Source organism: Lepisma saccharinum, chromosome 1, assembly GCF_977018435.1.
Source record: "Lepisma saccharinum chromosome 1, izLepSacc3.1, whole genome shotgun sequence".
Lineage (NCBI taxonomy): Eukaryota > Metazoa > Arthropoda > Insecta > Zygentoma > Lepismatidae > Lepisma > Lepisma saccharinum.
In genome coordinates, this window is record NC_139229.1 from 78,702,584 (window position 1) to 78,727,074 (window position 24,491).

The window sequence follows — 24,491 nt, forward strand, 5'->3', positions numbered from 1 at the left end:
CTCCGGGACACTTTTGCGTCATCTCTGACCTTTCGAGCAAATACTGTCACATGGATTACAAATACCAACTCGACGAGATCTTTCATTCTCTTAAACCTCTGAACACATGGGGTTGTGCTCCGACGTGGCAACAGCGCGAACTTCTGCCACCCGCCTCATTTCATGGCCTGCGTTTAGTGACAAATGCTAGGAATCTACGCACTGAACCACTAGACAGAAAATCTGTTTGCGTGAGTAAATGGGGATAATGGAAATAAAAAAGAGGGGAGGTATATGGCGTTTTGTGAAATCACTAACCCTCCTCATGGCTCCTACTTGAGCTGGGTGTTGAAAGTGTGCTACCAGTGCCGGTACTTAGCCAACATATCCTGCCGATAAGCTGCTGAATCGGCTTCCCTTCACGCTGCACTGCTTGGCCGTCGAGAAGTGTGTTACGTGGGAATCTAATGAATGCTTTGTCTAGAGGTTGGAGCGCACTAGCGATTCCTTTGGAGTGTTTAGCGTGTTCCTTTTTCACACTCTTGGTGCCGGGAATTTGTCAGTTGATTAAGCTCTCGGTGGAATGGGAAAGTAGGAAAAACAACACAGCAGAGCCAGAAGAGGGGTTGGTGCACTTCTGAGGCGGGCATCGCCTCATACCTTTATTCATAACAGTTGGGCTGAAAAGTTCATAGGCTGACTCATAGATGGCGTTACTAGAATTAAATCCATGTGATTTTAACTTAGTACTAACCTTCAAAAGATACGTGTATAAATTTCACAGCTGCCGGATAATTAGTTCGTGAGATATAGCATTGTGAGTGAAGCAGCTTTTGTTATTGTGAAAAAATGGATAAAAAAGAATTTCGTGTGTTAATAAAGCATTGCTTTTTGGCGAAAAGAAATACTGTTGAAGCCAAGGCTTGGCTTGATAAACATTATTCGGACTCTGCACCAGGAAAATCAACCGTTGAGAAGTGGTTTGCTAAATTTAAACGAGGCGAAATGAGCATCGAAGACGATGCACGCAGTGGACGCCCCAAAGAGGCTGTTACCGACGAAAACATCAAAAAAGTCCACAAAATAATTTTAAATGATCGTAAAGTGAAGTTGATCGAGATAGCTGAGACTTTAAAAATATCAAAGGAACGTGTTGGACATATTGTGCATGAATATTTGAACATGCGAAAGCTGTGTGCAAAATGGGTGCCGCGCGTGCTCACAATCGATCAAAAGCAACAACGTTTTGATGATTCGGAGCAATGTTTAGCGATATTCAACCGTAATAAACACGAATTTTTCCGTCGATATATTACAATGGATGAAACATGGCTCCATAACTACACTCCAGAGTCCAATCGACAGTCAGCCGAGTGGACTGCACGTGATGAACCGAATCCAAAGCGTGGAAAGACGCAACAGTCGGCTGGCATGGTTATGGCATCAGTATTCTGGGATGCGCATGGTATTATATTCATCGATTACCTCAAAAAGGGCCAGACCATCAACAGCGATTATTACATAGCGTTGTTGGAGCGTTTAAAGGATGAAATCACGAAAAAACGGCCCCATTTGAAGAAGAAAAAAGTGTTGTTTCATCAAGACAATGCACCGTGTCACAAATCAATGAAAACGATGGCAAAATTATATGAATTAGACTACGAATTGCTTCCCCATCCACCATATTCTCCAGATCTGGCCCCCAGTGACTTTTTCCTGTTTGCAGACCTTAAACGAATGCTCGCTGGAAAGAAATTTAGCACTGATGAAGAGGTAATCGCCGAAACTGAGGCCTATTTTGAGGCTAAAGAGAAATCGTACTATAAAAATGGCATCGAAAAATTGTATGACCGCTATAATCGTTGTATCGCCCTCAAAGGCAACTATATTGAATAATAAAATCGAATTTTGTCAAAAAAATATTTTTTACTATGTTAGCCTACGAACTTTTCAGCCCAACTGTTACTTCAGGTTTTAACCTTTTGTTTTAACCATTTTGGGTTCAGCATGCAGTGTTGGACAGTCTTTTGAAGACCACTTTATGCACAGGTTGGTTAATCGAGATTGGATACACGGTTTCGACATGGGATCCGAATCACCATGTCTGTCAGCGACGACGTTACTACTACACCGAAGGAGACTCATATTATCCATTGTCTGTTGGTTCTACTACTTATCCCTTTTCTAGCCGGCCCCCTTGCCGGAGTGGTTAGCACATCGCGCTAGGACGCTAGGGGTCCTGGGTTTGAATCCCGGCCTGGGCATGGATGTTTGTGAGTGTGTATTCATCAATTTCATCATGTCATCACTCGTGCCCATCTTCGCAAATTAGCTAAAAGTAGCACAAAAAGCGAAGTAAAATAAAGCAAATTCATCAATCATTATCCCTTTTTTAACATTATGGTTCGAGAGAGAGTACCTGGTAACGTCGTCGCCTTGTAATCAAGGGGTCTCTGGTTCGATACCCGAGGGAGATAGTGCTTCGGATCCCAGTTTAAACTGTAGGCTCAGTTCCGATTAGCATATATAAGTGCATAAAGTGGACTTGATACAAAAACGCAAACGAGAGAGTGAGAGTGAGTTAGTGTATCCTTTCTCTGGTCTTCAGGCGAACAATTTATTTTTGGCTGTGGTGGGGATCGAGCCTACGAGAGACCTGTGATCTTTACTACAAATTCCTCTTAGATTTGTAGTAGTTTCCAAGGCGGCATAGCCGACCTCCGTGACGAAGTGGTTATCGCGGCGCGCCACGACGCCAGGGGTCGTAGATACGAATCCCACCTGATGAAAAGACAATCACAAAGAACACCCATGCCCCAGACCTGAATTCGAAGTCGGGACCCTTGCCGTCGTAGCACGCTGTGCTAACCACTCTGCCACGGAGGTCGGCTGTTACTTGAATATCTTAGTATGTTTTGATACGAGATAGAACCAATACCTCCACTGAATGTGCTTAAGGTGAGTATAGCCGTCGCAGACTTTCCATGACACATAAGACTGGAATCTATTTCCTGTTGGCATAGCTTCTCATAGTGTACTGGCCAGGAACCATGTGTGCGATGCATGGATGATTTGCGCTTCGCAATGTCCGAATTTCTTCTTCGGCAAGGTAAGAGACCTTGAAGCAGGTCGTTCATCCTTATCATGTAATGCAGCATGTGCCATTGAGAAAGAAGGTTATTGTCTGCCGTGAGCGTGCTCATATTAACATAATCTACGTCAAAATTTAGTGCCGTCAGATGGATATCATTACTGCGCTCACATGAAGAGTTGTTCTTTGTAAGGGTTGCTGGAGGTATTTTGTTCCCTCGTTCTCATGCATGCTGGGAGGACTAGATCGGGCAGATTGTTGCGGTAAGCATACCCCACCTCTGAGCTCATGACCTCAACATCATCCCTGCCTGCATTGAAGTTGTCTTCTGAATGATAGCAGAATACCTTTTCCGGATAGTAATCAAGTGACATTGCATAAGTTTCTCTCGGTCTTTTTGGAGAGAGAAGGTTCTGTGTTTTGACTGCATAGAAGCTCCTCCAGAGTACAGTGGCTAACTCGGTAGCCTTGTAATTAAGGAGTTCTGGGTCCTTTCTCGGTAGAAGGTAATTACTAGAGCCCGGGACTTCGTTATAACTAGACCTCGGATTTTTAGGCTTTAGAAAGTGTTCTTTTAGGTTCATAAAATAGGCTCCAAAAATCCTAAAATAGGTTCTAACAACCTTAAATTAGGTTCGAAAAATCCTGAAGTAGGTTCCAAAAACTTAAAATGGAACAAAGTTCCTTAAAAATACTAATTCGATACAATCGTTTAAAAAAATCACAGGAACCGTAAGAAATTTAGTCGATATATGTAACAACAAAATATTAATTTTCTAACCAAATTTTCATTTGTATAGTTTACAGGACAGTTTACTTTCTCTTAGTAGACAAGGCTTAAGCATTAACAGTTGATAGTGCGGAGGGAACTGCTACCTCTAATTGCCGGCTCTGTGTGCAGGTAATAACATCGTAGATCGGAAAACATGTTTCAAACACGCCAGTCATTGAATTACTTCACCAAACCGAGTAAATACCTCTGAGACATAAAAATCCTTTAAAACCTAATATATATATATAAATAACAGGTTTAATTTAGGCACATAAACCTAAAATAGGCTCTAACAAGCAAAATAGGTTATTTTAGGCACTATAAATCTGTCAGTTGTTACGTTTTTTAATGGAACGTCGACATAACTTGGTTATTTTTTATTTATCTGCAAAGGAAAATATAGGTAAAAAACTTAAAATCCGAGGTCTAGTTATAACATTTTTTATTTGACATCAGATTGAATACTGGGATGAGATCTTTACATACCTGATGAAAATCAAACGAAATACTCGAACTTGATAAGGCATATTTTGACATATTTTACCAATTTCGCGTTTTTATAACATATTTCTGTAATTTTCTCGTAATAAGGCATATTTCTGTATAATTTCGTAATTGTCTTGCATATAATGTTATTTTATAATTTATTCTTCGTATAGCGCAACTAGTTAATATTATCGATGGCAGGATAAGGTTACGAACGAAGAAATTAAAAGCAGATGCTACCTTTTCTTACCAACTTGTACAGAACAATATCCTGCTGACAATTGATAGCCGTGCGAACATTCTTGAGGGAAAATGTTCTCTTTCACGGCACGAGAATCACCGGGCAGGATGTAAACAAGTTTCAATTGTTCTCATTTCTTTACCTTTTTTGCAAGTTTTGTGAAACAGGGGGAAGGATATTTGAAGAAATCTTCAATATTGCAGCATTCAGACACGGCGAAACATCAAAATCTGCCTAAAAGTTGTGTTTGTGAATTGATTGTATAGATTTGCCAGAGTTGTAGCGAGCTGCCAATTATGATTTAGTTTCCACACAGGTGTAAATCTGAGATGAATGAAACTTAGATAATTGCAGTGAACCTCACGATATTTTCAATATTTTCAAACTCCATTCTTCGGTTAAAGGGATTCTGACCATTTAAAACCTCACCCCCCCCCCCTTTCACCGTAGTGAATCTTCCCTGACTACTGACATGCCGTATGATGAGAAATTCGAAAGTACTTTTGTGCATATTTTTGGTTTTACTGGGAATATTTCTGCCTTTTTCTGACATTTTAATTTTTCGTGACATAGTTTTCAATTTTTATGACATATTTTACAGTTTTATAGGACATAAAGTACCGAGCCCTACTAATTACACATTAGTTCAGAACCCACTTGAAATTGTAGGTCGAGTCCTGATAAGCCTATCTGAGAATCGGGTGGATTGTATGGAATCCTAGCCTGGGCATAGGTGTTATTTGTGTGAGTATCCTTTCATCAGTTCCATCATATCCTCGCATCCTCGTCGTCGCGATTTACCAAAAGTGACATAAAATGGATGCTAAATAACAAAAAATCAAACTAGCTGTAACATCCATCCCCTTTTCCCAATCACCTCGAAGCCTGGCAGTCTAGCGTTCACCCCCCCCCCCCCCTTTCGCTTTTGGAAATAAACGTCATCATGGCTTTGTGCACGAAAGTAAGAAGACTTGTGTGTAGATTGTGTACGGCTGTTGCCTTATATCTTTGCCCTTAGTGCCTGGGCAGTCATAGAATAATAAGATGAGAAACAATTGATTCTGATTTCACAAGACATTCTGGCATTACCACCTATTGAACTGACGGCACGTGGACGCGTTTTCTGGTGATGTCACTCCTCTTTTCTGTCTAGTTTGTTTCGTCAATCTCCCCTTCCCAACTCTGAGATTATGCAATGAACTGGTTTCGGCGGTATTGTCAGGTGCACATTATCCCACATGCTCGTCCAAGAGACGTGGGAACCAAGGAGTCAAGACGGAGGTCAGCAATGATAAGGCAGAGATAGATGGCTTGTTACGAATTCTACTGCACGAATAACCAACCGTGCAGCGATATAGAGTTAATTCAATACCATTGCAAGTTGTTTTTGTTTTTTAACGAACAATTAGTTGGTCGTTAGAGCTAGCGGTTTTGCCACTGCAAATTTTGTATGTTGATATGCTGAAGGTATTATGCAAGTTTGTGTGATGTTTCCGCTCTGTACTGAGAACTTGACAGAAGCGAAGCCAAAGGGGCTTGGGCCGGGGCTTGCGCTGGAGCACCCCAGCAAATGATTCATTGATTTGTTTTATTTTACTTCGCTTTTGTGCCACTTTCGGCAAATCTCGAAGATGATAATGAATAATGAAATTGACTCGCAAAGTACTCCAATGCTTAGGCTGGGATTCGTATCCTCTGGGGTCGTTGCGCGCTTTGCCAACCACTTTGCCGCCCCTAGCAAACAAGAGAAACTACATAAATAAATGCTGACATCTCTTTGAGTGCTAAGCTTCTTTTTATTGGTTGATGCGTGGTCGGCACATTGTCCCATCGCCGCTGTTTTCTGCCTTTCGAGGCATTATTGCTTTTAAGTAGATTCCAAATTGATCTCTCTATGTCTGGATGGACAACAGGTTGGTACATACATTTTCGGATGAGTGCTTTAACCTAAAGTATAATTGTATAACGCCTACACTTGTAGTATTGTTAAATGAAAAGAGGTAACTGAAGCGTAGAGTCAAGTCTTTCGTCGCTTTAATCTTCAGCAGTCGCTTGTCTCCTCCCGTGCCAGAAAGGTTAACAAGCTCATCCATTAGCTCAGAATTGACTGCATGCAAGTGACCGTTGCCCCGTGTGTGGCACGGTTATGTAATATTTTAAAAGCCCTTTCTCTCATGACTTTAGTTAACATGCTCGTCTTTTAGTAATATGAAAACCTCGAATTTAGCGTGACAAGGCGTAATTTGTAGCGTCAGTTTTGCATGCCCACTTTCAACTTGCTAACGCCCACCGCTTCCTTGCGAAGGCGTGCTTACTTGAAGCCTGGTAAAGCGAAAGGAATACTGAGCGGTTAATATAGTCATTTGCATCCCCTGCTGCTGCCGCACTCTTTCTTGGTTTCGTAAATACTTCCCCTTTCTGAGGGTACTCAAATGTGAACCTCCCTTCCACCTAGTGCACCCTGGACTGCCATTTGCAGATTAACGAGGCTCTGTCGTCTGGACTCACGCCCTGTATAATCCTCTGAACTTATTGGAAGGCAAGGATTATATTGGGACCATACGGGTTTTGAAAGACACTGTCAAGGATTTATGCTTGCACACTAATATTTCTGATAATATGCTTAAAATATTAATCCGGAACTTTACATTTCGCCAACTGGGTCTAATATTATTTTTTGCTATGCAATAAATATTCAATTCTTCATCTATTTGACATAAATCTCTTTGCCAGGATGCTTGTTTTTGTACAAATTATGCCGATCTTAATTACAGGTAAGGTAGATAATGAATACGAGCTGTCATATCTCGATTACAGTGCGTTTCTAAAGTCCCCGAACTCCAATTGAAGAAAATGATAAACAATTATAAAAACTTCACATTTCAATTATTATAACATGAAAATATTTACATGTGACTACAGTTTTTTCTTACATAAGGTTGAACAACAAAGTTTAACATTTAGAGAAGATGTTGAAAATGTTTACCATCAACTTCTAGGCACATATACTCCACCACTTTGTGCAGTGTTGTGACCGAGATGTCGCTCACCTGGTTATATTCTCCTGAGGTCCTGGATTGTCCTTGGATTGTTTTTGTACACTATGTTCTTAAGATAGCCGCACAAATGAAAGTCTGGAGGGATTAAGTCTGGCGAGCGAGGCGGCCACAAATTTTTCGATATCAATCGATCCCCAAAGAAATGTGTGAGCATCTCCATTGACTCATTTGATGTATGGCTCGTTGCTCCATCCTTTTGGAACCAACAGTAACGTTCGTCTTCCTCAAGCAAGGCTTCAAATTGAGTGATGATGTTACCATACACTTCTAAATCAACAGTCGTATTGAAAAAAAATTGGACCCACAATTCTTGTCCTTGAAATTGCGCACCTTACTCCCACTTTTTCAGAATGAAGTGGAACTTCATGTAATGCATGAGGATTTTCTGTAACCCATATCCGTGTATTCTGACTATTCACGTATCCACACAAATGGAACCAGGCTTCATCACTGAAAAATGTTTTGTTCAGTTTGTTGACCACATTGTTCCGCGTAAATCTGTTGAACCACTGAGAATAATTTCTGCGTTTCTCGAAATCCAACGGGCGTAGCTCTTGAACTACTCGCACCTTGTATGCTCGGAACTTCAGACGTTTTGCAGCCCTGTGACAAGATGACAAAGATTTTTCTACCTCTTGTGAAAGCCGCCTCAGAGACTTCCTAGGGGATTTCTGGAATTTTTCACCAACATCCACAAGAAAGTCTTCTGTGAAAATTGATGGTCGTCCGCTCCTTGGCTTATCTGCAACGTTTCCTGTTTCACGAAACTTTTTTTTATTAAATCATACACTGTTGTTTTTCCAGGTAAAGGAACGTTGGGATATCTCCTATGAATGATCTCTATACGGCGTTCGTATGAAATTAGCAACCCTCTGCTCCCGTGTAAGACTCATGGTGAACTGAATTCGTGTGCGTTTTCAACTGGACATCTGGCTTTCATTCTTGCTACCTACTGCGCATGCATCGTTGTGTTCATTGTCGTCTAGTGTTGATTTGTATCTTCCAACAACACCAACAAACAATCACAAGCAACAGTTTCTAAAAAGAATTGCATTGTTGCTCAACAATGAATTTTTAAAGTCAGAGTTCGGGGGACTTTAGAAACGCACTGTATTATGATGCCATCGTTTTACCTATTAGTGTAATAGCAATATAATATTAACTTATATATTTTAATTAGTATTTCATATAATTTTAATTTAAACATTATTATTCCTGAGACACTTGGTTTGAACCCCCTCTGCCGAAATATATATTTCTAGATACGTGTCTGTTTTTGTTTGTCCATTCATGCATTTCATCGTACCACCATTCATCCTCATCTTCGCGAATAGCCAAAAGTGTCGGAAAACCGAAGTAAAACATATAAATTATACTAGTAAATACAGGGCGTCCGAAAAAAAAATCGTGAAATTACCTAATTATGGATAAGAGATGCCCCCCAAAAGTTTGTTGAATGCACTGGTATCGAGCAGATGCGAGTGCAAGGTGGAGAACTGCGAACGCTGCTGCTTCGCACTACCGACGGGCAGAAAGATGTGTGTAGACCGTGGACCACACAGGAGAAGGCACACTGCGGTTTGTGGTTGGTTGGCTGAAATGCACCCGACGAAGCAAGCGTGACGTCATTTTCAGACGGGAAGTCGAAGAAGTCACCCAACAGTGAGACTGGCAAAGTTCTGTTGAAAAGAGGAGAAGCGAATATCTGCAGGATGGTATCGATTGCGTGCAGGTCAGCGATAAAAGCTTTCAGCAGTCTCTACACAGATAACGCTAATGCTTAACACCGTTTGCCCGGTGGAACTCTTAACAACACTTTAAATTTAATTCTTAGAATTACACACTTTATATTGTGTATAAACCCTTCTCAAGTGACTCGTTCACCTCTTTTAAAACTAAGTAAAGATTCTAGGTATCGGAATTTTTCCTCGTGTATTTTGAAGGGTGCAAAATACCCAAAAATTTTGATTCTCTCTCTCTCTCTCTCTCTCTCTCTCTCTCTCTCTCTCTCTCTCACACACACACACACATATATATACATATACCGTACACTGGATTGGATTTCAAGTTCTCTAAAAGTCTAGTGTGTTCTAAATTACGCCAAAGTTGAATGTTTCGTAGCCATGTAAGATAATGTTTGTTGGTGAAATAATACTGTAATTTGTCGTTATTTTGGTAGAAGTACAAGGAATATCACTTTTCCTAATGCGTAGGGATGCAGGTATTCCTTTTCAAGACGTTGGTGCATAATAAAATTTGAAAACTTCGTTGAACCCTGCAAGGTGCCAAGAAGGTCACGGGACACTTGCATCAAGTTGGCCGAAAGTCGAATTTATTGCAAGTCCCGTCGAGAACGGTCGGAGAGAAAACCTGCGCAAAAGTTCGTGCGAAAAAATTGCATCGTTAGCAATGCTAGAAAGGTAGCATCGGTGGAAGGCAATTGCCACCGTGATATTCAAGCTAAAGGACAAGGTAAAAGCTGTTTGCTAAAAATATAACATTCGGGTTTTGGCACCGCCTCGTATACTGCAGGAAGACTGCACTGCAGTATGTCGAGCTTCATTTGCCAAATTAGCTTTTTGATTCATAATGATTCCCCCACCACTCACAATTTATCTCTGCTATAACTTAGAGCTTTTGTTATTTGAGCAAACAGAACGGTAGGTCCCAAGTTCAAAAACCATTGTTTATATATAATTTTACTGAGGTGGAACTATTGTTTTAAACAAACGAAAACAAATTACGAAATATCTTGAACAGAAACTACAGATTTGACATTTTGATAAATTTCATGTGCTGTTTCCAGTAATGGTTATGTTAACTTGTTTCGCGAATTCAGACGGTAGAGCAGGGGTAGCATCCAAATGTCAACCTCCAATTTGAGACTAAAGAAGCTCTGGCGCCTCGAGCCACAAGCTCTGTGGGGCTTGTGTTTTGTGCTGCCCTTATGTGTTTGTGATGGCCCCTCCATACATATCATCTTATCACCATCCAACCCCCCCCCCCCCCCATCATCGCGATTATCCAGAAATGGCAGAAAGACGACGTTAAATAAACTATATCAATCAATCAAATTCATTTTATTCTTAATTACGTGTCTCATTCTCCAAAATAGTACTTATTATTTATCCCCCCCAATCATGTAAGCTGTGTTGCTCGTATGGGTATTACCGTATCAGACGTTCTCGAATTTAAGGGCCTCGTTGAAAGCTTATAATCGCAGTAGCTTGTAATTAATGGTTCACAAGTTCAATCCCTGATGGAAACGCCAAATTTCACGAATCTGAATTTTCGTTAAACTGCAGATAGATTCCTGACTAGATTCTGTGCATAAAGTGACATCAACTCTCTTTTTCACAACAGCAGCGCCAGCACTCATAGTTCTACCTTACTCGCATGTAAAGTAATGTGTTGAAAGAGGATTTTCATTATTATGGGCCCTACGACAACATGGGTCCCGGGTTCGAATCCTGGCTTGGGCATCGGTGTTTTTTGCAAATGTCCATCAGTTTCATTATATCGCTCATCCTCCACGTCGCGATTAGTCAAAATAGGAAGAAAAGCGACATTAAATAAAAATCAAATCATTGTTATTGAGAAAGGAATTATCATCAGCAGTTGAGTTTCATCGCATTCCGTAATGCTGTCAACGGATGTGAGGTATCGACTAGAAAGGATCAGAATTAGATTTAGAGAACGTCGTAACGGATGAATGAATTCTAATTTGTAATAACATTTTCTTCCTGGATGAAAGGAGAAAGCGTTAAAATACTTTAGCAGCATGCTAATAAAATACCAGTACATCTTCCTGTAGTCCAGAACTTTGCATTTCCTAAAAACATTATCCGGTAAACAAGTGTAGAAAGCTTGAAGGGAACTAGAGCAAATTGCTTAGCAAGGCGAACATGTGCCGGTATAATCCAGTGAAAGGGAAACTAAAAGATGAGCTGAGATAACATGAAGATCGATTATCTTTGCTGTCTTGGTAGGCATTGTATAGTTTACTTATATCCCGGTGAAGTGCTTTTCTCGCCTAGATGAAACTTTAGCAAGAACGCGTATTGCACTTTAGAGCAGGTCTTCGTGATCTAGTAGTTACCATGACGCACTGCAGTCGAGGATTCTATACTCCAGGGGTTCCCAAAAGTTTTCGTTTCAAGGCACCCTTAGTGTTTCAAAACTTTTCCGCAGCGCGCAAGTCAGAATGTAGGCCTATCTAACACTTGCAACGCTCAGTTAGTGTGGTTAGGTTACTTGCCTTAAGTTACAAAATAAACGCATATTTCAAATTCAGATATATATTTTACATGTATTTATATATATATATATATATAAAATATTATTTCCTATCGCTCCTGGTGGAGCATAGGGCCTCCGTGAAGCATTTCCATCTTGTCCGATTCTTCGCTAAACTTTTGACCTCCAACCACGTCTTTTCTTGTTGCAGCAGCTCCTGCTCGATTGTCCTTCTCCGTGTCACAAGTACTAATTAAGCACATATTTGGAATATGTGTAATTTCAGTGAAAATATTGAAACATTTCGCGGCGCCCTTGTAAGCCAGCATCTTTGGGAACAACTGCTATACTCTAAAACCCATGCAACTGCGTTGCCACTGCTTTTGGTCTTAATGAAGAATTGGCGTTGTTTGGTGTCTTGTTACACCATTGGCTGTCAAGCAATACCAAGTATAGAGACCTTTAACGTTCGTGTTGCGTTACCCAATTAAGGTGTTAAATCCACTTTTGATAGCAACCCGGTTGCATATTTTTGTAGTGTCAATGTGCATTCCAATGACCATACCTTAACTAATATCTAGATTCACTAACTTATCAATGACTCGGCTTACATTGGCTCTCTTGTTTCTTTGCGAAGAATGACGCTTGCACACAATTATGAACAAATAGTTTTATGCCTCTCTGGTCAAGTAAATTCGAGAGTACAAGTTTGATTCAATAAGATTGCAATTATATATTTTTTCTTTCGTGTATGCGTATCCATATTAAATATTTGCCGAAATAAGTGCGGATTCCAGATAATTACATTCTTATTATATTCCACATTATATTTTCGAAAGTCATCTCTAGATTTATCCTTCTTCGTTTCAGCGATTGTAGCATAGAATATACTGCACATAGGTACCCCCGATATTGTAGTGGCTAAGGGGGTCTGCGGTTCTATTTTCCTGTTGGAGTCAAGCACCACCGGTAGATTCTATCTATCTCTCTCTGTTAATTTACGTCGCTTTTCCACCTCTTGAGTTAATCGCGGCGATGAGGCTGAAATTGATGCCTTAACCAAGGTTCAAACCTGCGTTCACTCCACTACACAGTCCGACAATGTTGGTTTCGACCGCACTGTAGGCCCAGTCTAGATAAGCGTACCTGCGCATGTAGTTGACTTAAAATTTATTTGCGATGCAATTGCAACAAACATAATTTTTACACACTGTCAATTAAATGAGAACTCTTGCTTAGCTGAAATGTCAACAATTTTGCCTCTAGTGCGGGAAATCCAGGTTCGATATGCAGTCATCTCTTGGCACGACTTTAATTTCAAAGCACCTGTCGTGCCACGAACTTTAATTAAATTACTAAAACAGCAAGTAAGTGGGTTACATACATACTGTAAAGTTGTAGAGTATGTAACATACGCGCGCCCCTATAGTACCTACTGTGCGATCCGTAAAGAGGCCGAGCCGTGTGAAAAAAATACAGATGAAGAAAAACATCTTGGAACGTAGTGCTTTCTGCACACATCATTAACAGAGCGTACAATTACTTGCAGTTTACTTGGAAAACCGTTGGCTTTCTTGAAGAACACTGAAAGTTGAATTCATGCTCTATAATGAAGGTAGCCGTGCTTTAAGATATGAAAGTATGGTACAAAGACATTCCTGTCAGAAGCGAAACTCTCTGCAATTAGTGTGCACTGTTAATGCAAGTCTCTTGGGTGATATTATGTGGATATATTTGTCTATGTGCAGTTTTGTGTGAAATGTGGCACAGTTTACTTTGAACTTTTGCTTTGAAGATTTTTAATGGTTCTTCTGAAATTGTAGTTTGGTGTAGGCGCACACGTATTCCATGGCAGTTGGAATATTTATTGGATTCAGATTTCTTGCTGCTGGAATCATCTTTTTAAGATACTGTTCAGTAGTTTACGTTCTGAATTGCATCAATTAACCTCCTGTCTTTCCACACAGTGATGAAATACTACATTTATTGAAGGATTTGGGGAAAATCTTGGAGTGGTTGGGTGTGTGGATAAATCAGTCTTAGAATAATTTGTTTCTGGTTTGAATACTGAAAATAGTTAATTTTAAGAAGCAAAGTAATTTTTTTATGAATTTAGGAAGGTTATTTCTTAGTACACAAGTCTTTTATCTCAATTAATTGTTTATTACTATGGTGTGAGGTATATGGAGATACTAACCATTCTAAGTAAGTCTTGAAGCTTTCCTAGCGATGAATGATTCTCTTGGGCTATCGACCGGGTGAGTTCTGGAAGGATTTCGAAGCTTTTAACAGCTAACGTCACTCATCTTCAGGATAGAAGTGAAGTTCAGCTCCGGTTCCAATCAAGTTCGGTCAAAAGACTTTTGAGTACAACTTACTGTGTTACCAACAGTGCGTTAAAAAATACAGGAAAAAATTCCAATAGGCTCTTGAATCATTTGCTTATTATATAACAATTATACTTGTTTCCCCCGCCCCAAGAGCAAAAAATTAGCAAAGTAACCTTCATGCCCCTTTCAAATACCACCCTGGTTACCGGTAACAATTGAAGTTTACAGTTTGATCAAGTTTAGTTTTTGTTTCCATATACGGCATTTTTAATATTTTGTATCAAATATTCTTATCGAGTACGAAAAAGTTAACGAATAGTAAATGACATGTAGGCGGGTATGTGGCTGAGTCGGTAAGTGGTAAACCGAAGTTCCCGAATTCGAATGGCGAATGTGAGTGTCCCTTCATCAATTTAATCAGTGCTCATTGCCGCGATTAGCCAAAAGTTTAAGAAAAGCGACGCTAAATAACAACAACTAAAATTCATGATGGATGCAGTAGAATAATAACCGGAAATGATGCAACGAGACTTGTTTATTCGGAATAAAGGGTAAATAGGCATTAAGGAAGCCTTGAGAATAATAAAATTAGTTTGTGCTTGCTTTAGTTACGTGACAACAGCGAACTGTTTGAAGGGAATTTTCATTTCTTTGATGCATAATCACTATTTTCACTCGCTGAAGATCACTGGGGTTTGGTGTTTACAAGGCTTTTGTAATGGATGTTCATCGTTCATACTTGCCCATACCTCCATCCTCCATATCGCCGGCTGAATGCTGTTTTGTCGTACTCAGCTTTTCGTCGGAAGTGAGTCGATGACATTATCCGTACATGTTAATGTGTCACGTTGCAAAGCAATGTATTGGATGCTAAGTGGTGTGAATTATCAACAATAATAAAATATTTGCGCAAATGGTGCAGTGTATTCAAAATGTACAGAATATAAATGTATATAAACCCAACTTCAATCAGCTCTCCTGAAGGGTTAGTGCAGATGGACATACGACCAAGCGGTATTTAGCCGGCGATATGTGCACTTGGTTCTCGTCTTGGCTTTTATGCTTCAAACTTCTGGAGTTTCTAAAATGGCTTGTTGTTAAAATCAACCCCTCTACCCGTACATAAGTTATCAATTGTGTTAGATATTTTCGCATGTATACACAATATTGTACTAACTCGTAAACCCTTGTCTTTACAGGTGACCCATCGAACAACGGGCCAGGTGATGGTGCTGAAAATGAACTTGCTCAGGTCGAATCGGCCAAACATGTTGCGGGAGGTGCAGCTAATGAATCAACTCTCCCATCCTAATATCCTTGGGTAAGTGTCATCACTCATCACATTAAAGTAAGCAGAGGCTTTCTGCCGTTTGCAGCGCAGGGGAGCATGTATTTGTTATTTTGTAATGTTGGTGTTTTCAAGCAGATAGTTAGTCTCGAATCGTGTGAAATATGAAGGCATATGAATTAAGATTTTGAGCATGACCTGTCAGTATCTACGGAAGAAAATGTTTGTGGCTTAACTTGAATCAACATATATCATTCTTCTACTAACCTGCACAGATTGCTTTGTAGAATTCGAACATAATGGACTTTTCAAAATAGTTTAAACCTTATAATTTCCAGCCTGCAATTGCTAACGTTTTGTGGTCCGAACCGTTTGAACCTGGTTCGAATTTGGTACTACATATGTACAGTCACCGGAAATGATAAAAAAAAAATACTCTCTTCCCTGCATGACGTTATGTGTTTTACCTAACTTTACGGCGGTGGCAGAATTTGTAATTGCGTAGTGGTAATGTAGTCGCCTTGTAATCAAGGGATCCAGGGTTCGATACCCAGTGGAGGCACATAGTGATTCGGGTCCAACTTTAAACTGTAGGGCCAGTACCTTGCTGTGCATGAAGTGGACTTAAAACTATAATTCAGTCAGTCACTTTTCAAAGTCGTAAAAGTCCGCAAACAGATATTTTTTGGAAATATTGCGTCTAATATGTCACATCTGTAGATTTTTAAATAATTATACGACCTTCTACATATAAATAATGTTGGACAACAAAGTACTCATACCCACAATGTCTTAGGTACGAAAAAGATCACTTGAATGTTGCTAGTAGGGACCAAACGTCGGATATATGATAGATATCAAGCAATGGAGTTTATGAATGAAAAATACCATTTCTATAACCATATCTCTTGTTCACATGAAAAATACCATTTCTATAACCATATCTGTTGTTCGCATGAGCGCAAGTAAACAGTGGGAGTGTCATAAATCCTTTGAATAATAAATTGCGTTAATATTGACTGAGTAGCGCGAGAAGTGCTTACCATTACGACCACGCTGTTAGCATTGTGTCTTTCAGCTCTGCGGTAGACCGAGACAGGATATGGTTGGGTGGGTCGTTACCATACAAATTACAGGTGGACCTTTTGAGAGGCATTTTCGCAGAGTTATTTCCAGCCAATGGCCCAACACTTATTGTTCTCTGTTTTGTAAATCACGGGTGTAGCGGATGCATTCTGGCGTGTCGCGTTGTTACTCGCCTTGAACAGTTCCGTTGGGACGTTTTGTTGCGGCTTTGTTCGACAAGATTTTTTTCTTTCTTTTTTAAGAGTGGGTGTTATTTATTTTTTCCTTGCTTATCGTTGCGATTTTTGTAAGTACGTATAAGCGTCACATTTAAGTGATTATTTACACATTTCCTGGTGAAACAAGTTCACAAGAAGATGGATTTACGGGGACATCGTGGTGCACGACTTCAGTCAGTTATTGGGGAGGCCATTGCATTTGGGGAGGCCATTGCATTTGGTATAGACCTATATTCTCCTCCAATTCACGATGATCATTGTGCGCAAACAATTTGAAACAATTTGTGTAATAATTTTTTGATTATTCCCTTTCTTGTGATGTTTGCGAGTGTCATTAGCAGACAGAAATTAAATAATTTTTGTTACTTCGCTTTTCTACCTCTCTGGCTAATCGCGACGATGAAGATGGAAGCAGATTAAATTAAATTGATGAAGGGGAGTTCAAGGAAACTCGCACACCAGGACTCGAACCTGGGACTGCCTGCGGCGAGATCGCCAATCTTTCTCTGAACGCGATCGCCCACAGGAGCGACTGTGTAATTTTACGTGAAGGTTGAGTCTGTATGAAAAATTACCAAAGGATGGCGTACCTTTACATAATCTAAAAAAAACAACTAAAATTGATGAAATATTGGCTATTAATAGAAACATTTGATCGGTAAAAATAGCAATTTACCGATGTATCCACACCAATTAATCTGCCCCCTAATGAGAGAGACGTGTGTGTATATGTAAAATTTGTATTTCGGATAGTGTATCTTTGCTCTGTAGGCTAATCGAACGACTGAAGATGAATAATGAGTTATTGAAAGATTCATGCCTTAACAGGAATTTCCCTGACTTGGCATCGCGATACTCTAACCATTCCAAAGTGGAAGCTGGCTAGAGCAAAATAATAAATACAAAACTACAAACACTGTTGAAGCTTCTTCACTGTTAATTGTTGAACCTAAATTTATCTTCCTTGTGCTCTATATTCTTCAAAGGGAAAGGGAAGCTCCAGTCTGAGCTCTGAGACAACAGTTCTGTGTACTTTGTGACTACAAGTCCGTAATGCAAATAGTGACAGGTTCTCGGAAAATTATTGTGCCAGACAGTGAGACAACACGTGATAAGAGAGTAGTACGTATAGTACTCATCTTCCATGAAACACGTGTCCTGTTCAAACTTGTGAGATGACAAAGCAGAGAAATATCCGTGATAAATATATGTCATGATTTGCTTAAAAGTTACTGAATGCAAGTCTCAGGATGAAACAGTTCTAAAAAGTTAGCAAAGCACATACGGTAATAATTATATTTAATGTTTGAGTCTGGTTTTTAAGTTCACTTTATCAACAGGGATCCTAATCGGGACTGGACCTACAGTTTAAAGTGAGATCCGAACCCCTGTTGCTCCACCAGGTATCGAATCAGATTTCTGTTGATTACAAGGCGACGACTTACTACCACTACGGGCGGCCCTACTCTATTTAATGTTACGTGGCCGTCAGTAGGTTAACTATATTATCTGTATATCACTTATTATCATCTATAGAGATATGGACAGACATCTAATATCGGTAGTCTCAACCTCCACAACACTTTTTTCAGCGGGTATTATCGCGATAATGAGGTACATATGACATTGCTGATTGGCATGCAAGGTATTTAATGAATGACATAGCTATATATCACAAGTTTATTAATACATATGCTTACATTCGTGAAGTACGCTCTGATTAACGAAATACCTAAAGGTCTTGCGGGATTAGTTGTGTTCGATTTACTGATGCAGCTGTGATGCTTATCGATGGGCCATAAAGATAAGTTCTCTCTCGTGTCTCTTAATAATGCTCTTTTCCTCTCCTAATGCATTGTGTAAACGTAAGTTTGAGAGAACAAGGCAAAGCTCATGCAGTTATCCCATATAAGTCCAGAATTGAATTTACACCAAATTTCCGTGTTCCGGGGGTGGATTTAGATTAAATTCCCGTTTCTGTATTGGATTTTCTTTCAATTCCCGTTTCTTGATTGGATTTCAATTGATTTCCGATTCTGGGTTGGATTTGCACCAGATAATTTGTATTATATAATACCCTTATTTTATTAGCTGATGCCAAAGCGGAGGCACATTACTGTCAATAATAATAATTCTGGATTGAATTTTCATCCGATTCGAGACTCCCAAGATTGTATTTTTCCCATCTGATTCTCGAATTCAGGACTATTTTTCCCCTCCTGAATCTCGATTCAAAGATTTAATTTTTTTGTACATGATTCTCGACTATACCAGTGATCCTCCAGTCCTGGGTAAGTCATTGATATGTGCTTATTGTACGTATTTCATTGTTGACACCCCTAGAAAAGTGGCGTAAAATAACCTATATAAAAAACAGAAAACTGGTCTGATTCTCGAATCAAGGTTTGAATTTTCCCACCCGATTCCCTGGAGTCCAGTATTGGATTTTTCACTAAATCTTCATTACACGAATCCATAAAATTAGTTATGAATTCCTACCCCTTTCGTCCCTAATAAACAATTCTGTATTTTCCCCGATTTCGCTACTCGCAAGTCGCAGCTGCAGCGTCTACAGGACAAAAAGTTGTTGCTAAATTCAGAAGGGACCATGGGAGGGACGTTGTTTATCGAGATTGGAGAAGCTGACATGTGGTAACGCGCCGTCATCTCTCAGAAGATATATGTTATCACTTAATTCCCCAGGGTTGTTTACCTCACGCACAGCTTTGCCAGTTTTCGCGAAAGAAGTTCCATAAAGTTGAGATATCGGATCAGGGGGAAAAAAGGAACGTTAAAATGAGTCTCTATTGAACTCTTGCCAGATCTGTCCAATACTCGATCTTTTGGGATTGGTTTAGGTTACAAGCTGTATTCTTTTGTGCATATATGAGTCGCCTGCGAGTACGGCTGTTATTAGGTTTTTCGTTGTAATCTTGAATCCCCAGTGGAGGCGCATTGAGCAGTGGTTCCGATTCTATACTTAAACTGCAGGTTTGGTTATCTGAGCATAACGTAGACTTAACCTAGACTTTGAGTCATGATTTATTTATAAGGATATTTGCATTCATTTTCTTGAGGGAAACTTGAAAACACAAACCGGCGTTTTCATTTATTACCGAAATGCGTTTATTAATTGCCAAAATTATATTACTACTTATGATATTGAAGATTCGCTACGTGCATTGCCGAGGTATTTTACATGTTGCATAAACCCTTTCTGGCATTACGTTGTGTTCAGACAGGTATAGTTGTTCCTTAGTGATATTGGATTTGAGATATAAAATGGATCGAAGGATTTTTTTTTGTTAGAAATTGAAATGTTACTGGACGTTTGTGAAACGGTCTACGTGATAGAGTGGTCAGCGTAACGCGCTACGATGCCAGAGGTTCCAGGTTCGAACCCTGGGTGAAGGTATTGGTGCATTAGTTTGTTATCCCGTCATGATTTTATCAGTTCCTCATCCATTCTGCCGACCTCCGTGGTGGAGTGGTTAACACAGGGCGCTACGACTCCAAGTACCCTGGGGTCGAATACCGGCCTGGGCAAGGGGGTTCTTTGTGAGTGTCCCTTGAATTATATCATCACTCATCTACATCTTCGCGGTGAGTAACGAGTGGCAGAAAAGCGACGCTAAGTAAAAATAGTCATCAATCATTTTCATCATCACGATTAACCTAAAAGGTATAAATACGAGTTGTTGAGTTGATTTAGTTTATTTTACTTCGCGTTTTGTGCCTCTTGGCTAATTTGCGAAGATGGGGATGAGTGATGAAATGATGAAATTGATGAATGGACATTCACAAACAACCAAGCCCGACCGGGATTCGAACCCGGGACCCTTGGCGTCGCAGCGCGATGTGCTAACCACTCGGCCACAGGGTCGGGCAGGTATAAATACGACATAAACAACATTTTGTGTGTATTTTTGTAAGGTATTCTTAGAAACTCAGGGTTGCCGATATGGATGTTCGCCCCCCCTGCCCCCCCCCCCCCAAAAATGCTTGTTTAATGTTTCGCTTTGTAATCAAGTGGTCCGGAGTTATATTCCCATTGAGTCATACTTCAGTCTTACCAATCCCACTTTTAAACTCTTGGAATAGCCTCCATTAGGATGTTAAAAACATAACCTTGCAGAAAATTTCGCAAACCCGAAAAAATGGCGTTGTGATTTTGGATTTCTAAGTTCTCTCTCAGGTCTGCTGCTTCTTAAGTTGGTTACTCCGTGGTAACTTCGTTACTGAAGTTGTGGATAGAGGGGATATTGGAAGAAGGCTTTTCCTCGCAATTACCGACCCACTTCTTCCTTCCTTATCGGCGAGCGCATGGTGCTGCAAGGTCTTCGTGCAGACCGGTCGTTCTAGGTAATGAAGTGATAACCAACCACCTTCTCAAGGAAGTTAGTGTGTAGTTGGTAAGAGTTCGCTTATCGCTCAAGGTTTTGTAAACCACACTTGTAATCCCTCGCCAAATCTTTGCTTTGACAAACCCATGCTGAAAAACTTAATTGGGATCGCTCTTCCAGTTGTAAGTTGAATGGATGAATGCTGATTGTGTGTTTCGATAACCTTGGCCTGGGTTTTTGTATTTCCAGTTAGAATTAACCTGCTGAAGATAGGTGACCTTCAACCTCCTCCATATTTATATGTTGTATATTATATCTTATTTGAAGTCATTTTTTTTGCCAAGCCGATCTTCGTGGCGGAATGGTTAGCACAGCGCGCTACGGCGCCGTAGGTTACGGGTTCGAATCCCGGCCTAGATATGGGTGTTCTTTGCGAGTGTTCCTTCAATGTCATCGTATCTTCGCGATTAGCCGAAAGTGGCAGAACGTCGTTGCCTTGTAATCAAGGGGTCCCGGGTTCGATACACACAGACGCAGTGGTTCGGATCCCACTTTAAACCGTAGGTCCAGCCCCGATTAGCTTTACTGTGCATAAAGTGGACTTAAAAACACCAACTCAAACCAAACCTGAAAGTGGCAGAAAGGTGATTGATTTGGTTTCATCGGGACGATGAGGTTGAGTGATGATTATAATGGAGCCGCCGCACCAACCGGTATCCATTCGTAGCGCAGAACGGTTATTTTGACAAAATCCTGTTTCCCTACTGGCTGCTGTGGAGAGGGGGAATTTTAACGTTACCGCTTCTTGCCCAAGCAGTAGGCCTAATTGGTTGTGTGACCGCCAGTTCCTTCGTAGGTATACGCGGCAACAGAGGGTCACTGCCAGAGAGGCGGTCTCCGCGCCGGATGCTAGGAAACACCCGAGGAACACCGAAGTCGAGGACTTTAGAAGCAGATTTGGTGATGTAGAATGCTCGTTGTCCTAGGATGATATCCCACCTGGGAGAAGCATCCCGCCCGAGGGCAAGTCGAGTACTTGACACTCATGCCCAGGCCGGAACTCGAACATGAGAACTTCAGTGTCGAGATCGAAAGTTGACCATGCTCTCGGCAAACGAGCAGACATATTTATATTTTAATCCCTGCTAAATTGTCAAACTTAATCTAAGAATCCAGTTCAAACAATGAACACTGCGTGAGAACACGTGGGATGCAGTAGCGTAGTTGTGAAGAATGTTCTTTCAGAACTTATATTAAAAATTTACAAATATAAACTATTAGCTATAGGTGTTTCATGTGACGTCAGGATGCGCGCAGCCGTCATGTTTGCGACGTTCGCAAGGAAATGTCCACCACGTAGCGTTCGTTACGTCTGCACCAACTGTACGTTCGTTTTAAATTACGAATGTCTGTGGTACTATCTTCCGCCTGTCCGCTTGAATTCCGTATGCTTACAAGAACTGGCCTCAATCATGGCTGCTCGAATCCACAGTGCAACAGTTTGTGACGTAAGTGAAACACACCTATAAACGTTATGTATAATTTCATACGAGTGTCGGCTTACTTTAGTTGCACCGGAGATACTATCACCACCACTAATAGCATAGGAAATTCCTGTCAAAAATAATAATTTTAAATTTACGTCACGCGTTTTAAAATAAATGCGTTTGTGGAAATACTGTCATTCCTATTTTTTTTTTAAATAGAAAAATATATATATTTGACACAATTCTTACAGTCTAGTGTAACGGAACGTGTTGACTGTTTGTCCTGCACAGGTCTTTTGTCTACCTTTGCGTTTTTCACTACATAGATTTTATGTTATCATCAACACCCGCGTCGTTGCGATTAACCTGAAGAGCTGAACTTGACGTAACATGGTCAAGAATACAAATTTAACCCAGCTTGTCCGAAACTGTATGAAATGACTTTAAAAAAATCTAAAGTTAAAGAGCCATGCTATGTTCCGGAAACTTAAAGCCTAATCTGTTTTAAAATGATAATTCAGTGAAAAGTCTTTTAATAGATACACTTCATTGGCAAAAGTAATACAGATTTACACGTAATAGTCTGTGAAATGCGTAGTTTATTTTTTCTGAACGTTTTAAGGAAATTGAATACTTTTTTTCTCGATTTTATATTAACATGTGGTACTTCTTCAGAGTTATATATAGCGCGCGCGTCTCTGTGTGTGTTTAAAAGTTGTTTTGGTAAAGACCTCTAAGGTATGATTAGCATCAACAAAATAATTAAAGTAATTGTAACCAATAAAAATTGCGATTACATTGTTCCTCTGTACAATAGGGAATGTTTTCATCTGTCTTCCTGCCGCTTTACTGTTTCTTGGCGTAATGCTGAGCGCGGAAGCGACCAGAACATAGCGGACTTCTGTTTCTACATCTTGCACACCAGTGAGTCTGACCTTTGGTGGCAGCCTTATGTGTGCGACCGCACGCGTGCGTATGTAACCATGAACCTTTTTTCCGTTTCGTCAGCGGCAGTGACGTCATTTTCGTACATGTTCGTGCATTTAACAATTACGCCCGTTCGCATGTGCCTGTGTGCGATGGATGCAGAGGTCCTCTCCGAATGGTGCGTGATCGGATCGCATGAGACCCCTCCAATCCCTTGATCGTCGAAGGAGGAAGTTCACGTGTTCTCCAGGCACCGTGTTTTCCAGACCTTGACCGTGATTGGCAGAAAATGCAGAGAGCTGATTGTATTTATATTTGCACGCAGGGATTGAAAATCAAGTCCAATGTGCAGCGTGTGGGTATGCTTTGCAGAAACGTCATGGTTGATGGATGACTTGTGGGCTAGTTCTGGTTGAATCAAGTTCGTACACCGTTCCAGTACGGTGTAAGGCCCTCTTCCAAAAATATTCCGGCTAAATACTATTTTGTCGTATGTCCATCTGCACTGACTTTGCAGGAGAGCTGATTAAAGTTTGTCGGGTGTTTTTGTTTACATTAACTTCATTCTTAGAATGGATGGAGAACAATCGAATAATTCTTATAACCTAGTAATAATAAAGTATTATATTGTTAGAAGCAATTATGTTTTACACACCTTGTCCGAGAAAATTCTGAAAGTTCGAGAAAATTTGAGGTTTAAAGTTTGTAAATAAATCTCATTTTTGGGAGTTTCGAATAACTGTTGAGTCGGTGGTATGTGACCTGGCTTCTGCATTTTACACTCGATTTGCCTAAGTAACAATTTTTACTTTGGGTATTCAACATAATCCTAATTAACTTTATTTCTTCTGATATTGACTGTCAAAATAATGTGTTCTGCATTTTTCAAATTTGTAATGAAGTATGTAAATTTCCGGGGTAAGCAGGTCAACTGATCGGTTCGACCCC

At 40.2% G+C, this 24,491-nt stretch overlaps 1 protein-coding gene across 2 annotated transcripts in view; it reads left to right on the forward strand.

Annotated features, from left to right (window-relative positions):
- The window catches only part of cdi (serine/threonine kinase), a 221,834-nt gene that overhangs the window by 115,154 nt on the left and 82,189 nt on the right, over positions 1–24,491 (forward strand). For both annotated transcript variants that reach the window (XM_083133323.1, XM_083133327.1), the window contains exon 2: positions 15,394–15,515. In XM_083133323.1, the coding sequence (XP_082989449.1) occupies positions 15,394–15,515 (122 nt within the window). The remainder of the gene's footprint in view (positions 1–15,393; positions 15,516–24,491) is intronic.